Source organism: Phacochoerus africanus, chromosome 4 (assembly GCF_016906955.1).
Source record: "Phacochoerus africanus isolate WHEZ1 chromosome 4, ROS_Pafr_v1, whole genome shotgun sequence".
Taxonomy (NCBI): Eukaryota; Metazoa; Chordata; class Mammalia; order Artiodactyla; family Suidae; genus Phacochoerus; species Phacochoerus africanus.
In genome coordinates, this window is record NC_062547.1 from 7085110 (window position 1) to 7100651 (window position 15542).

The 15542-nt window shown below is 55.3% G+C and overlaps 3 protein-coding genes across 4 annotated transcripts; 2 read left to right on the plus strand and 1 right to left on the minus strand.

The window, feature by feature from the left end:
- The first annotated feature begins 809 nt into the window (after positions 1 to 809).
- Positions 810 to 1709, plus strand: TMEM262 (transmembrane protein 262). Its single transcript, XM_047775329.1, has 3 exons — positions 810 to 1241; positions 1348 to 1447; positions 1557 to 1709. Exons 1-3 carry the CDS (start codon positions 1068 to 1070, stop codon positions 1631 to 1633), a joined length of 351 nt encoding a protein of 116 aa, XP_047631285.1. The 5' UTR covers positions 810 to 1067; the 3' UTR covers positions 1634 to 1709.
- ZFPL1 (zinc finger protein like 1) lies at positions 1678 to 6038 on the minus strand. Of its 2 annotated transcripts, none has more exons than XM_047775328.1 (8): positions 5873 to 6038; positions 5436 to 5545; positions 5014 to 5125; positions 3369 to 3562; positions 3201 to 3273; positions 2981 to 3127; positions 2614 to 2737; positions 1678 to 2125 (listed from the first exon to the last, which is right to left on the minus strand). In XM_047775328.1, the coding sequence occupies exons 2-8, from the start codon at positions 5535 to 5537 to the stop codon at positions 1939 to 1941; spliced, it is 939 nt and encodes a 312-aa protein (XP_047631284.1). In that variant the 5' UTR covers positions 5538 to 5545; positions 5873 to 6038; the 3' UTR covers positions 1678 to 1938. The 2 variants fall into 2 exon arrangements, with proteins under 2 accessions (XP_047631284.1, XP_047631283.1); XM_047775327.1 differs by having other exon boundaries at positions 5863 to 6038.
- A 103-nt stretch (positions 6039 to 6141) lies between these two features.
- CDCA5 (cell division cycle associated 5) lies at positions 6142 to 12486 on the plus strand. The gene is made up of 6 exons (XM_047775331.1): positions 6142 to 6284; positions 6512 to 6606; positions 6687 to 6752; positions 6833 to 6868; positions 10204 to 10641; positions 10807 to 12486. Exons 1-6 carry the CDS (start codon positions 6239 to 6241, stop codon positions 10885 to 10887), a joined length of 762 nt encoding a protein of 253 aa, XP_047631287.1. The 5' UTR covers positions 6142 to 6238; the 3' UTR covers positions 10888 to 12486.
- Positions 12487 to 15542: the final 3056 nt, after the last annotated feature.

The window sequence follows — 15542 nt, forward strand, 5'->3', positions numbered from 1 at the left end:
TTCTCCTGGGACTCTGGGACTGGCAGGGGTGATGGGTGTGAAAATGCTGAGTCAGGGAGGTGGCACAGCGTGGAGAGCTGGTCAGCAACATGTGTTGGAAGAACATCTGGGGAGGAGATGGAAAAGCCAGGGGCTCTCCCGGCCCTGCCTGGGGAGGGTGTGGGGAAGGTCCTGGCACAACTGTGGAGAATCTGTTGTTCCTTCCCTTCCTCCCTCCCCATGAGGGGCTGGAACAAATACTTGGAGCTTGCGATCCGGCCCAGGCCTGCCCTCACCTGGCCACGCCCTCCAGTCATACTGGAGAGATTTTATTAGGGGAGATTACACTGAACCTCTCCTCTGCCCGAGACTTGCTGCGGACCTACAACTCCCCCTCCACTATCCTGAGCCCATCTTTCACCTGAGGGATGTGCCCACGCTACCTCCTGCATACAACTGTCAGGGACTCAGTGAGAAGATTCACACAGGAGCACAAAGCGTTGGTTGGGATGGCGAGGAATGCTGGCCCTCCCGCAACACGATGGGCCCTGCACCTTTTTTTTTCTTTCGCTTTTTAGGGCTGTGCCCACAGCATATGGAAATTCCCAGGATAGGGGTCCAATCAGAGCCGAAGCTACCTGCCTGTATCAAAACCACAGCAACACCAGATCTAAGCCATGGCCACAGCAACGCCAGAGCCAAGCCATGCCTACGACCTACACCACAGCTCACCGCAACGCCAGATCCTTTAACCTGCTGAGTGGGGCCAGAGATTGAACCCCAATCTTCATGGATACTAGTCGGATTCTTAATCTGCTGGGCCACAATGGGAACTCTAGGAGCCCTGTGCCTTTAGCCCAGCAGCCCTTCACAGTTCACAGCTGCTTGGATCACCCATGAAACGCTTCTGCATCGGCTGGAAGCAGCCTATGTTCTAGAATCTCGTCCCCTATCATGTCCTCCTGATTCTAGAATCCTACTGCTATCCTGAGACTGTGCTCTAGAACTAGAGGAGTTGGCTGCTTTTTCTGGGAGGGGTCTGCTCGCTCCAACTCTGCCGTCTGCCTGGAGTCTGTGCGACTGCCAGGATGCGGTGGCGGGACCGCCTAGCCGTGCTCTTCTTCCCACAAGGCAGGATTCTCACCGTAGCCGCGATGATGCTCTTCTTCATACACCTCATCATCTTCGCCAGTGACGTACACAACTTCTGCGTCACCTACCACTACGACCGCATGAGCTTCCACTACACAGTGGTCCTGATGGTAGGCCAGGGCGGGGGCTCAAGGGCTGGTGGGGGAAGGCCCAGGGGCTGACGGAAACCCCACTGTTGTGTCAGGGGGCCACTCTCCCACTGGATGGGGCCCACAGTTCTCCCAGGTGATCGGCATCTGCTGGGCTGCCATGGGGTCCCTCTATGCTGAGATGACAGGAGACAAATTTCTTCGATGCTTTTCCCTGACCATCCTGAGTGAGTAGGGGAGGGGGGGGGTACTCAAGGGGAGCGGGGGGCTTTGGAACCTTGAGACGCAGCAAGGCGGGGACAGGGAAGGTTGAGGGGGACGCTCTCCTCTGCCCAGTGCTCAACGGAGCCATGTTCTTCAACCGCCTGTCCCTGGAGTTTCTGGCCATCCAGTACCGAGAAGAGAACCACTGAGGCCTGGGGCCCGGGCTGAGAAGGGGAAGGAAAAGGCTGCTTCGGGCATTTTAATAAAGTCTATCATTTATTTCCACCTGTCAGCTCCTTTGGGGGGCTGGGGGGGGGAGGCTGGAGACCCAGGCAAAGCAGGTCAAGTTGGGGACCCCAGGCCTAGCCTGCAGCCACGCTGGTGGGCTTGGCTTCGGGCCTGGGATCTTAGTGTCTCAGGCTTGAGGGAGAGCAGAGAAGGGCCCCCAGACCTCCCCCTCCACCCCTCCCCTCAGGCCCCGAGGTCCTGGGCTGGCCCAGCCATAAGCAAGGGCTCAGGAGGGCCCCACACGGATGTGAGGGTTCATGAGCGGGTCCAGGTTGGGATCGCTGTCAGCCGCAGCCCGGCCCAGGCGAGACATGAGGGCAAGGAGGGCCAGGAAGCCCAGCAGCCCCAGCAGCAGCAGCAGCCCCGCCCGCTGGAGCAGGGTCAGCGGCCGCTTACGAGACCCAGCCCGGCTCCTGGGGGGCGGGGGGATGAGGGAAAGTCAGATCAGGCCTCCAATCCCCCCTGGCGGCCCCTGTGGCTGGGAGAGGAGCCCCAGCCATGCCCCTCCTCTTCTGGCCCCAGCGCCACTATCCCTGAGCCTCGTGTGCGCCTGCCCACTACGAGGGGGACCGTGCACTCAAACCAGCTGAGGCAGCAACTGTATTTTGGAGACCGGAACGTGTCAGGCGTAAGAAAAGTCACAAAGACTGGGTGGTGGCAGAGCAGGAATGGGTGGTGGCAGAGCAGGAAGGGGCCTCAAAGAGCCCGAGTCTGAACCTCAAGTGTAGCAGGCAAGGAAAGAGCGGGAGAGCGGCCTCTGTGCACAGCCCTAACCCCACGTCCCATTATTGCCCAGGACAAGCCCCTTTTGTCATGAAACTGTCCTGCTCAGGGGCCTCTGACTCTGGCTCTCACTCCCACTCCCCTGTCCTGGCATCCTGCCGCACCAGACCCTGTGTACCTGAGCAGCTGGGCCAGCCAGCCCAGGGCAGGCCGGCGACGGTACTTGTCATCGTCGTAATCCCCGTGGAGGCCTGGTACCCGGGCATCATCCCGCGTGTCATACACCTTCCTCGGGGCCGAGGCTGCAGGGGCAGAGCCACCGGCATCCACAGGCTCAGGAAAACTGGCCCACAGCGGGGTGGGGAGGGGAGGGCAGGAGACCCCGCCCTTCTCAGCCGGAGTATCTCGGAATTGTTGGAAGGTAACGTCTCTGACGGGAGTGAGGAAGGGTCCCTGCGAGTGGGTGTCTGGACCAGAGTGCCCGCCATACAGACCACCCCAGTCCCGTCCTATCCTTCTCTGGCCTGGCCCATCCCCTGGCTCACCGTGAGTCAGCGGCTCAGAACCGCCCATGTGGATCACCGTGTGCTGCTCAGGCCGGCTCGGGGAAGCGGGCGGCCGGGGGACTGGGCTGTAGAAGGCTGGGGCAGCAGAAGCACTGGCTGTCTCCTCTTGTGTGGGGCTACTGCTGGCTGCGGGCAGGAACAGAGCTGTCAGCAGAGCAGGGAGGCAAGGCCCCAACGGCAGGTGGAGACCAGCGCTTACCATCAAAGCTGGACCAGTCAGAGAACTCAGAAGTGTTGAGGGGCTCGGGCTCTGGGCTCGCCACCTCGTCAATCTGGAGGAAAGAACCAATGATGTCACCAGCCCGCCCGGTGCTGTCCCCACCCACTCATCTGGCCCAGGTGGGACCCAGGGCAGATGGGCTCTCACCAGAGGAAGGCCTAGTCCTGCCCGGGCCCAGTTGACCGTGGCCAGCTTCTCTCTCAGTGCGGAGGCCACCGGGCCAGCCAGGTTGGCTGGAGGGAAGATGGGGCCACTGCAGCTGGGGCACTGGTAGCCAGCAGGCGCTGTGTTTCGGGGTAGCTGGGCGGCACGTTCATTGAGGCAGGCCCAGTGGAAGAGATCTTAGGGCCCGTCAAGAGGTGGAGGAGAGGCATGAAGAGGAAGACACTCAGGACCCCTTGGCCAACAGAGCCCCCAGCCCACTATGAGATATACGCACGCAAGCGTAAGCCCAGCCCTTCTTCCCATCCCCATCCCAGGTCCACTTCCTCAGCACTGCCTACAACCTTGGCCATCGTGGCCACCACTATCTAAGTCATGGCAGATCCAAGCTCCCCAGCCCACTAGGAGGTGAGGGTGGGTGGGAAGAAGACGCCACCTACCATTTCTGAGAGTCCTCTCTGGACCTGCACTTATCACAAGCTCCCTGGGCTAACAGCTCATCATGAACAGTTTCGGAAAAGGTTCCCAGACACAGACACAGACATATGTATGTGTGTACACAACCATGGGCACAAATATACACAAGCACAACTGCCAGCCCCTGTATCCACACTTACGGGGAAACTAACTCTCACGTATACACATCTATACTCTCATGTTTGCTAACACTTGAGCACTCTCACTTGTGCATACTCCTGCAACCCTACAACACACCTGTGCTTGTGTGTTTGCATGCAGTTACCCATTCACTCACCCACAGTACCAACACACTAACACCTAGGCAAAGACACGATGCCCATTAAACTTATGCACATGTAAACACACACTCACAGTGAAAAACACATATATGGAGTTCACTCTTTTACACTAGTTTCCTTCAAAAAGGGCAGCTGAGGAGTTCCCGTCGTGGTGCAGTGGTTAACGAATCCAACTAGGAACTATGAGGTTGTGGGTTCGGTCCCTGGCCTTGCTCAGTGGGTTAACGATCCGGCGTTGCCGTGAGCTGTGGTGTAGGTTGCAGACGCGGCTCGGATCCTGCGTTGCTGTGGCTCTGGCATAGGCTGGTGGCTACAGCTCCGATTGGACCCCTAGCCTGGGAACCTCCATATGCTGTGGGAGCAGCCCAAGAAATAGCAAAAAGACAGAAAAAAAACAAAAAACAAAAAAAAGGGGCAGCTGAGGCTCTTACACCATTCAGGTCAAGGTCAGGACTCATGCCTCTGCTGACTTCTTTTAGCTGACGTTACTGCAGGAAACTCAGTTCCTCTCTGTTTCATCTTAGAATCAGAAATGGCTCCCGAATGTCTGAAAGCCCCATGCTTTCAGCTCGCTTCTGGTACGGCTAGCTACTGCTCGCAGCCACAACTGCACCCACGAGTTTGGCTGGCTCTCACTCAACCCTCGACATTGGCAGGGAAGAAATTAGGAGCTTTAATTTCTAGGGACACACACTAAAGCCCAGAAAGGGAAAAGTGACTTGCCTGAGCTCAAAGCAAGTAACCTAGCTGGACCGGAATCTGGGGCTCCAGCCTCCCAGGCCTGAGTGTCTCACTGTGCTGTTGCTTAGGGAGGGCCTGTTAACTAGTCATGCTGGGCCTGTCCTGATCCCCCCAAGTTGCCCAGGCCTCACCATAACAGATGAGGCGGGTCGTCTCCCGGGTGGCCAGGGGTACGTTGCACAGGCGGCAATTGGGGTTGTAGTCGCTATCTTGGAGCCACTGCAGATAGGACTGGACGATGCACTGGAGTGGGAGAGAGATCACAACTGGAGCAAGGGCTCCACAGCCCATCTCCCCAAGGCCCAGATGCCTCTTTTTCTCTCATCACAGAAGAGCCCCATCCTTTTATTTGACCAATCGAAAGACATATATTGAACACATACTGTATGCCAGACTCTGTCTTAAGGACTAGGGATGTAACAGTGAACAAAATCAATTAAGTTCTTGCCCTCGTGGAGCTTCCACTCTAGGGCCAAGACCTTCATGGATTTGGAGGAAGTCAATACCAACCGCCTACCTTGTGCTCTGCACAGGCACTCCCTTGAACACCCACCTTGGCATGATTGGCTACCAGACAGTGCTCGCAGACGTTGACTCGGTGTTCGAAGCAGAACAGGTTGGTCACTTTCCTCTTGGGGCACTTGCAAAGCCCCATAGTCGACCCTGACGAAGGGGGTCAGAGGTGGCAGGGGACCAGGTTCTGGGGGCCGCCACTACGCACTCACCAACTCAGTTCGTTTCCACTCTTAACCGCCTTAGACACCTCTTGTATTCGCCCCAACCCCACATTCCTGCCCACCGTTCCTCTTCACTCCGAGCCACGCCCCCTGCATAAATCCCACCTCCGGAGACCCCCCTCCATTCCTCCCATATCCCATCCACGGCCAGACCCCTCCGATACCACCGGCCCCGCCCCCAGGGGGGCCCCTCCTGAGCCCCACCCCCTCAAGCCCCGCCCCCACCTCCTCCACAGACCGTACTCTGTGTTACCAATTCGGGGCTGCACCGGTCCCCAGAGGCGCGAGCTCCGCTCCGAGGCGCAGAAGGTCAGACTGCGCTCAGCAGAGTTCTCGCTCAGCTTTCTCCAGCTCAGAACGCTCCGATTATCCCTCCGCTGCCACGTCTCTTCCGGGTGCGGCGCGTGCTGATGACGCCAGCGCGCCACTGGCCCTGCCCCTGCAGACGCTAGACGTGGGGGCGGTGCAAACGGTGTAACCAGGGCTTATCGGTCCTCCCGCCCAACGTCACTTCCGCTTCCTCCCGAGCGAGGCGGGCAATTCGAACGTTTGCGCTTCGGGTTGGCGCGGGAGCGTGTGGCCGTGGCGTCGGCGGCGAAGATCGAGCCCAAGGCTAGACATGTCCGAGAGGCGAACGCGGTCCGGAGGGGCCGCCCAGAGCTCCGGTGAGCGGAGGGCGCGAGGGAGAGATGGGGCTGAGCCGTTTGAGGGACGCAGTTCCGTGAGGAAGGCCCTCCCGCCACCCTCACTGCCTTTGGAGGCTTGTTCCCCGCCCAGGAAGGTGTCCCCAGAGGGCTTGTTTGGGAGACTCTCTCACTCTCTCCAGAACCTGAGGACTCTAAACTCTAAGGTCTAGAGTCCTCCCCCGCCTCCTAAGTTTTTCTCTTTCCAGGGCCCAGGACCCCAACTCCTACTCAGTCTCTAAGGAGGTCCCAGCGGAAATCAGGCTCTGATCTTCCAAGCACCTTCCCAGAAATCCGGCCTAAGGTGAGCCCGGGATTCTCAGTCCTCCTGCTCCGGAGGCCCCTGGACGAATGCAGAGCTCATGTTCACCCCTCTTCCTCCAGGCACCCCAGGCGGCTCCAGTCCGAAAGCCCATCGTCTTGAAGAAGATCGTGGCCCATACTGTAGAGGTGAGGGCTGAGAGAGGGTTTGAGGACGGGGAGCCAGAATAGGGGGCCGGCTGTGTGATCACTTAATGTTGTCTCCACAGACTCCATCTGTTCCCACGCCTCGAAGAAGCCCCAGGGTAAGTTCGTTTTCATTTTCTTAGTTGAAGGCAATCCAGGACACTCGAGCTGGGGCGTAATGGCTGCTCACATCTGCCTGGGGAGCTGTTCTTGTTGTATTTTGAAATAATTTGCCTTTGGATACCTGCATGTGTTGCCAGTTTGGCTCACTTCCTGCATACTTGCGGTGTCTAGCTATTGTTGAGCTGGTATTCTCTACCATTTTCCTGTGTTTTTTTTTTTTCTTTTTTTTTCTTTTTAGGGCCGAACCTGCGGCATATGGAGCTTCCCAGGCTAGGGGTCTAATTGGAGCTGTAGACACTGGCCTACACCAGAGCCACAGCAATGCAGGATCTGAGCCGCATCTGCGACCTACACCACAGCTCACGCAACGCCAGATCCTTAACCCACTGAGCGAGGCCAGGGACCGAACCTGCAACCTCATGGTTCCTAGTTGGATTTGTTTCCGCTGCGCCACGACGGGAACTCCAAGAGTTGAACTGTTTTAATTACTTTTTCTAGTCCGTTGTCCTTAGTATAGTATAATGTCCTTAACTGTTTTAGCAGAAATCATAGTTAAGGAGTTTCAGTAACGAGATCTGTGCCTGAAGGTATCATAAATGAGAAATGGTAACTGTCTTTGAGTAGCTCACAAGGCTTACAGTCAAGTGGGGAGAAAGAAAAATAAGTGGGAACAGTGTGCTGAAGACTGCAAAAGAGAAAGGACTAGGAGCTGTGAAGGTGCCTAACCCAGACCAGGTAGCTTGGGGAATGTTTCACAGAAGCGTTTAAACAGAGTCGATGAAAACAGGTTGGGGGCGTCCCAGGCAAAGGAAGCTGTGTTTGCAGACATCCTGAGTCCACAAGGAAAAGCACGATGTTTGGGGAGCATTGGCTTGTTTGGTGCGTCTGCAGCCGACCTTGGCAGGGAGTGTGCTAAGCCAGAGCGGATCTTGATGAGGCATGAAAGCCCAGCTTAGGAGCTTGGTTGGGCTTCCTTCTTGGCTCTGTGGGCAGCTTTAGAGAGTCTTAAGCAAGGTGGTGACTGAGACAAGCCTGGATGTTTTAGAAAGATCCCTCTTGGGTCTGGGTGGAGAACAGGTTGGAGGAAGCCTTCTGGGGACCTCAGGCCAGGTGGGAGGACTTGAATGGAATCCTGAAGTGGGGTAGTGGGAGCCTGAAGTAAGGGAAAGGCAGAGTGCTGCTCCTGCCCCCGGCTTACCACACAGCCACCTCGGTCACACAGGACTCAGCTCAAAGGACAGCTCCTCCTGGAAGCCTTTTCCATATGGTTCTCCATAGGCCTTGTTCATAGCTGAGAGCATATTATTTGCATGTTTGTTGTCTCGAGGGCAGACTTCTGCCTCCACTATGATAGCCACTCTTTCTTATTGGTCGAATAATAGATTCATGAAATTGAGCCCCCCAAAAAACTGCAAGGACGTGGATGACTGCTTAGCTGTAGGGATTGAGGAAGTAGTCAGTGATCCCTCATTTTGTTCAACATCCCTTTTACTTAGACTCATGGGGCAAATTCCCCAGAGCTTGTACCAGGAACTAACCCTCCCCCCTCTCTTAATCAGTTTACTTTTTATTTTATTGAAGGATAATTTATTTACAGGGTCATGGTAGTTTCAGGAACTGGCTTGATAACCAAATATAATTTTATTAGACCAAAAGTGTCACTGAATTTGTCTTTTTTCTCTCCTTGCCTTGGCCGTCAGGAAACTCAATGCCAAGTTTTGCGTAAGTTAATTCAGTGAGCATTTATTGAACAACTGCTGCATGCAGGGCTCCGCTAAAGGCGCTAGACATGGGCACGAGCAAGGTTAAGGTCCAACAGGTGGAAAGCCCTGCTCATGTGTGAAGCTCACAGTCTAATTGGGTGTGACAGTCAACCAGTGAACAGCGAAAATGAGATAGTGATGGACTGAGTCCACAAGGAAAAGCACGAGGTTTGGTGCGTCTGCAGCCGACCTTGGCAGGGAGTGTGCTAAGCCAGAGCGGCCTCCAGGAAAGAGGCCATTGTGACGGAGGGTAACTGGCAGGGGTGAGGACGGCTGGTCTCTAGTCCATGGTGAGGGTGGCCTCCCTGAGGAAGCAGCATTTGAGCTGAGATTGGAATTATGAGGAGCCAATAAGTGAGCCTGTTAATGCTCATGTCAGATTAGGCACTGTTCCCACCCTTCCCGTGGCTCCTTGCGTCCCGGAGCAAGAGGCTCCATGGGTCTCCCCTTACTGTGGCCGCAGAGCGCCTCCAACGCCACCATTACGTCCTGAGCTGCATCTTCAGGTCCTCTCTTCACTTCTCCCTTGGGCCACACTGGCCTTGTTCCTTGACCCCGATTGGCACACTCTCACCCTAGGACTTTTCTGTTCTCCCTGCCTCCCTCCCAGTTAAATTACTCCCTCAGCTCTTCAATTCATACCTCACGTGCTACCCGAGTGAGGCCTCCGCTGCCCTGCACCTACCCGAGTTCCAGCCCACTCCCGGGGTGCCCTCCCCTCCTCTCTCTCTTCCCAAGGTGCTTAATGCCTCTGGCGGACGATATGACTCTCCCGGTTACCTATTTCCCCCGCTAGAGTGGAAGCTCCATGGAGCCAGGTTTTCTCTGTTTTGCTTCCTTCTGGCTCCCAGTGCCCAGAACGGTGCCTGGCAGGTGACCATTAAGAACTTATTGGCTGGGTGGACATTTTAGGAAAATTATCACCAGCTGTGTGACAAACGGATCAGAGCGGGCAGGGCGGCGAGGAGGGTGTTGAGCCTGGGGGACAGGGACCGGGGCACCTGTCACAGGTGGGTAGATTGCAGTCATGTTTTAGAGCCAGAGCCGACAGCTCCAGGGGGTGGTGGCCGGTCCTCTTGGGGCACGAAAGTGGACTCAGGAACAGTGACCGGCTGGTCTCTTCCCCATCCCACATCTGTCTCTGGTCTGATGTATTTCCTGACCCATCTCCACTTTTTTTTTTTTTGCCTTTTCTAGGGCTGCACCCACGGCACATGGAGGTTCCCAGGCTAGGGGTCTAATTGGAGCTGTAGCCACCAGTCTACACCACAGCCCCAGCAACGCGGGATCCGAGCCAAGTCTGCGACCTACACCACAGCTCATGGCAATGCCGGATCCTTAGCCCACTGAACGAGGCCGGGGATCGAACCCACAACCTCATGGTTCCCAGTCAGATTTACCTGCAACCTCGTGGTTCCTAGTCAGATTCGTTAACCACTGAGCCACGACGGGAATTCCCTCCACTTTTCCATTCTAAAGTGCCCCCGGGTCGGTCTTTCCGCCCTAAATCAGGCCTTTCTCGAAGTAGAACAACTAACAGGGAGGCGTTCTCTCCTGTCCTGGTACAGATCGCGTTTTTCTTGGAGAAAGAAAACAACCCTCCTAGCAAGGAGCCTACTAGAGAGGACCTCTTCCAGACACGCAGTGTCCCTGTCACTCCCACCCCTACTCCTGTGCTGTGTTCCCTGAATGTTGAGTCCAATTCAGGGGAAGGAGACCTGGACGCCAGAGACTTGGAAATGTCAAAGAAAGTCAGGCGATCCTACAGCCGCCTGGAGACTGTTGGCTCCGCCTCCACCTCCACCCCGGGCCGCCGGTCCTGCTTTGGCTTTGAGGGGCTGCTGGCCACAGAAGACTTGGCTGGAGTCTCACCTGTGGTGGGTTCAAAGTTAACTGAGGTCCCCAGGGTCCCTGTGAAGCCCTGGGCACCAGACACAACGCTCCCTGGAATCTCGCCACCAGCCGTGAAGGAGAAACGGAAGAAGAGGAAGGTGCCAGAGATCTTGGTGAGTGAGGGGCAGGGGCACGGGGAGATGTGCCGGGCACTGCAGGGCCTGGGCTCAGCCCTGGCTGTTATGGGGGAAAGGCAGGGCCTCCAGGGTCTGGGACGAGGTGCTCCAGCCAACGTGCTTCCCTCCCCACTCACCTGCCCCCCATCTCTCTTCCCCCAGAAATCGGAGCTGGATGAATGGGCTGCGGCCATGAATGCTGAGTTTGAAGCTGCTGAGCAGTTTGATCTCCTGGTTGAATGAGATGAGATGGGGGTGTACCTGGCCACACTGCCCTCCTCCCCCTGTACATAATCCCCTCGCCCTGAGGAGAAGCCCCTTGGGGTCCCCTCCCTTGGTTTTGTTACCCGTGCACGTGCTATTGCTGCACACAAGGCCTGTCCTTTGGGCCGTCTTAGCTTCAGGAAATGGGGCCCACCTGGCCCAGCCACGCACTGGTGTCCTGTCTGTAGTCGGTGACCTACGACCCTCTGCCCTCCTACCTCCCGGAGCATCCCAGCTGGTTTCCAGTTGGGCCACAGACTAGGGAGTGGGACTCACAGGCCCAGCCAGAGGAGGTTAAAGGGCCAGGGGTTGAGAGTGAAAGAGAGCATCTGAGCTCTTGTTGGGAAATGTGTCTGCTTTGCAGCAGCCCCACCGGAAACGGATGCTGAGGGCCACGGCCAGACTCGGGCTTTGTCTTCTGAGTTGCCGCTACTGGGGCTTGGTTCCCAGCCACGAGGCTCGGGTATCCTCTTAGATTCTGTAGAGGGTCCAGGAGGACTGTCCCCGTGGATTGGAGGCTGTTCTCTCCGAGGAGGAAGCTGGACACGCAGCCTATGGAGTCTTGAGTTTTGAAGGAGGGAGGGAAGGCTTGGCTGGGTCTCAGACTGTACACGTTTACTACATAGAAGCTGTGTTCGATAGTTTTGTGTGTTCTGCTGTTGGGATGTTCGGTTAAGCGCCAGGCTAGTGTGGCACTGACTGCTTGGGGCAAAGAAGGTGCCTCCAGATGCCACAGAACCTGAGGCTCAGGGCATTCGGACTGATGCCAGCAGAGGGCCGGAAGGGGTCCCTCTTGTCACTCACACCTGTTTGTTAGTCTGCTCAGCTCTGGAAGAAAAACGTAGGGATTGAATGGTCTGGGTGACATTAGTCTTTTATAAGGTTCTAGGAAGCTTTTCTCATGGGCCGGAAAGGGGCCAGGGTGGAGAGCAGTTTAAGTTTCAGCTTCCTGAGCATCCTCTCACATGAGGACACTGCCTGAGGTAGGTGCTAGGGGCTGAACTCGGGCGGGAGGGGGGTCATCTCGTCTGGGGATCCCCCCTCCCCAGCCCCTGTTTCTCTTTGCTCAATATTGACAAAAGGTGAACTTTCAAAGGTTGTCCAACTACAACTTCCACCATCGCGCAGGCCACGGTGCCCTTGACGTGTGCAGGCTCATGGACGTAGAGGCTAAGGGGCGGGGGGCTTGCAGACTGCAGAGGGCATCAGGGAAGCTGAGCACTTGCGCGTTAGGGTACCTGAAATGGCTCGAGCCAAGTGGGCGCTAATTAAACTCGGCGGGGCCTAGCGGTCCCCGGACACCTGTCTAGCGCTTGGTGCTTTGTCAGACGCCACAAGTGAGCCCTTTTGCCAGGATGGGCCCAGATGCCCTTGACCACACCCGAGGAACCTTGTCTTCACTGGCTGGCGGGACGGCTCCTGGGAGGTGTCTGTCCTGCAGAATCAGGAGTAGTCAAATGATGTTGAGTTGATGTCCTGTCTGCAGACTTCTCTCTGCCCCTGACAAACTAAATGGAGTTGAGGGAAAACTGTCTTAAAAAAATTTTTAAACAATCAATTAAAGAGTTGCTGCCTGTTCATAGACTGTTTCTTTTGCTGGGTCAGAGCTGGAGCTGAGGGTGTGGTGTGGGCCCAGGAAGCCACGCTTTCTTCGGGCTGTATCACCAGGGTTGTTGTCCCTGTACACTGGGGGCGCTGCCAGCCTGGCCTCCAGTTGCCCTGTGGTAGAGCCCCCACCCCTACCCCCAGGTCTGTATTTTCCATCCCGTTGGTCACCTGCTGCTCCAGGCAGGGCTGCCTGGAGGTGAGCCCCACGCCCTCCCGACCCAGGAATAGAGCCATCGGGTCTGGGGTGATGAGGCTGCTAAGAACTTTGCTCAGTGCCTGGCCCTGGCCCCTCCACCCGCCCTGAGTCCAGCCCTTGTTCCCCTGCTCCTTCTTGTCAGACTCCTGTGAAGGAGCCAGTTCCTCCCACACTGGCCCAAGCTGGGTGCCCTACAGCAGTGGGTATAGAGCCCCTTGGGGAGCTGGTCAGAGGCGCATGTTTCCAGGAGTTCCTTTCATGGCCCAGGGGTTAACGAATCTGACTAGGAACCATGAGGTTGTGGGTTCCATCCCTGGCCTTGTTCAGTGGGTTAAGGATCTGGTGTTGCTGTGAGCCATGCATGGTGTAGATCGCAGACGCGTCTTGGATCTGGTGTTGCTGGGGCTGTGGTGTAGGCCAGTTAGACCCCTAGCCTGGGAACCTCCATATGCCATGGGAGTGGCCCTAGAAAAGGCAAAAAGACAAAAAAACAAAAACAAAAACACATTTCCAGGAGGTCTCCCAGGAGGCCCAGGGCCTTACCTGCAGCTTGACGCACGTGGCAGAGCCACTCTCCTTCCCTTCATCCTTGACACTTGTCCTTGGCTCCATCCTTTGAACAAATCAAGGCCTTTATATCCTTCATTTCTCCCTAAACCTCTCCACTTCCACCCCCTGCCCTTACCCAGAGGGAGAGTGGGCTCTTTTCAAGGCCAAGCTTTGCGTTGGCTTTTGCTCCACTTCTCTCGTCTCTGAGACTTTGTGCCTCTTTCTCCTACAAGTCTTAAAACAGGTTTATGTTCATTATTACAAACAACCGCCCTCATCCTAACTGAGAGTCTTGTCCAGTGCCTGTTTTCAGCTTTTGCTCTCACACCTTTCAAGGTTAAGCTCCTTGAAAGAATGTTCAAAGTTGCTCTCTGCTTCTGTTCCGTTTACTCTGGGTGCCATCACTCCATTCACTGCTCAGGTGGAAATAACCAGTGGACCCCATACCCAACACTACAGCCTGGGCTGACAGCACCTTTCTTGGGGCCATAGTACTGCAGTCCCCTCTTTCTTGGCTTCCCCTGAAATAACTGCTTGCTCTCCAGGCTGTCTCCTTACTCAAGACTTGGCTAGTCTTGGAGTTCCCCTCATGGCTCAGCAGAAACAAATCTGACTAGCATCCATGAGGACACAAGTTCCTCCCTGGCCTCAGTGGGTTAAGGATCCGGTGTTGCCATGAGCTGTGGTGTAGGTCACAGATGCAGCTCGGATCCTGTGTGGCTGTGGTGTAGGCCAGTGGCTACAGCTCCCATTCAACCCCTAGCCTGGGAACCGCCATTTGCTGAGGGTGTGGCCCTTTTTAAGACCAAAAAAAAAAAAAAAAAAGGAGAAAGACTTGGCTAGTCTTTATCTTCAAACCACACCTCTCACCTGAGCTTCAAACCAGAATCTAGAACTATCTTCTAAAATTGTCTCAACTCAGAAGTCATCTCACTTTCAGCTCATCCCCCAGCTTGCTTCTCCCTGTGCTCCTTCTGCCATTAGCAACACCAGCTGACCCAGTCACACAAGCCAGGAACCTGGGGGTCGTCTGCAGCTCTGCCCTTTCCCTCACCCCATCCTGGGAGCCCCAACATCTCTCCATCCCCATGGCCACTAGACAATTGCCCTGACCTCCTAGTGGGTTTCCTTCCCTTTGCTGTCTCTTCCAAACCATCCACACTGTGGCTAGAATGAGTTTTCAAGAGACAAAATATGATGCTCTTTCTTCCCTGCTTGAACCCCTTTGGCACAACTCCATTTCTGGGTACAGTACCCAAAAGAGTTGAAAGCACGGTCTCGGTATTTGTACACCCATGTTCATAGCATTATTCCCGGTTGCCAAAAGCTGGAAATAACAAGTAGCCATCGTTAGATGAGTGGATAAGTAAAATGCTGTATATCAATACAATAGAATATCAATGTTTTGGTTCTGTTTTTTTGGGTTTTTTTGTTTGTTTGGTTTTTTTTTTTGCTTTTTAGGGCCACACTCGAGGCATAGGGAAGTTCCCAGGTTAGGGGTCAAAGTGGAGCTACAGCTGCTGGCCTACACCACAGCCGCAGCAATGTGGGATCCGAGCCGCGTCTGCAGCCTACACCATAGCTCACGGCAACACCAGATCTTTAACCCACTGAGCGAGGCCAGGAGTGGAACCCGAATCCTCATGGATCCTAGTTGGGTTTGTTAACCACTGAGCCACAAAGGGAACTCCTAGAAGATTAATTAGTAAGCCTTCAAAAGGAATGATATTCTGCCACAAGCTTCAACATGGGCAAACCTTGAAAACAGTACGGTAAGTACGATGAGCTAGACATAAAAGGACAATTACCCTATGCTCCATTTATACGAGATACCTAAAATAGTCAAACTCAAAGACAAAGTAGCGTGGTGGGTGCCAGGGGCTGGGGGAGGGGGCTGGGGAGTTTTGTTTACTGGATACGGGTGATTGTGATGGATACCACTGAACTGTGTATTTAGAATGTAAATATGTGATGTACTTTGACACAATAAATTTTTTTAAAAAATAAGCCTTCGTTTCCTATTGTCCATGCGGTGGTATAATGGAAGATTATCAGGTTTTGGCTGCCCAGAGTCTCAACCTCTACGAGTGGGCTGACTGCAAGACCCCACTTCCCTCCGTGGGCATGATGAGGACACATGCTCCCTCTGATCCCAGCAACCCGGACGTGGCCGACTGACCTGAGCCCAGCCCATCAGATTTTGCATGAGGACCAGGAAGAGGGAAGGACAGTTGAGGATTCAGCCAAGTGGTCTCATGTATCCAGCCACCCTGGGTCTCTG

Coding starts and splice junctions, on each gene's coding strand:
- TMEM262 (XM_047775329.1), top strand. CDS start 1,068: ATGCGGTGGCGGGACCGCCTAGCCGTGCTCTTCTTCCCACAAGGCAGG. Junction 1,242..1,347: donor ACTACACAGTGGTCCTGATG/GTAGGCCAGGGC, acceptor TGGGGCCCACAG/TTCTCCCAGGTGATCGGCAT. Junction 1,448..1,556: donor CTTTTCCCTGACCATCCTGA/GTGAGTAGGGGA, acceptor TCCTCTGCCCAG/TGCTCAACGGAGCCATGTTC.
- ZFPL1 (XM_047775328.1), bottom strand. CDS start 5,537: ATGGGGCTTTGCAAGTGCCCCAAGAGGAAAGTGACCAACCTGTTCTGC. Junction 5,126..5,435: donor TGGTAGCCAATCATGCCAAG/GTGGGTGTTCAA, acceptor CTCCCACTCCAG/TGCATCGTCCAGTCCTATCT. Junction 3,128..3,200: donor TGACTGGTCCAGCTTTGATG/GTAAGCGCTGGT, acceptor TCCTGCCCGCAG/CCAGCAGTAGCCCCACACAA.
- CDCA5 (XM_047775331.1), top strand. CDS start 6,239: ATGTCCGAGAGGCGAACGCGGTCCGGAGGGGCCGCCCAGAGCTCCG. Junction 6,607..6,686: donor TCCCAGAAATCCGGCCTAAG/GTGAGCCCGGGA, acceptor CTCTTCCTCCAG/GCACCCCAGGCGGCTCCAGT. Junction 10,642..10,806: donor GGAAGGTGCCAGAGATCTTG/GTGAGTGAGGGG, acceptor CTCTTCCCCCAG/AAATCGGAGCTGGATGAATG.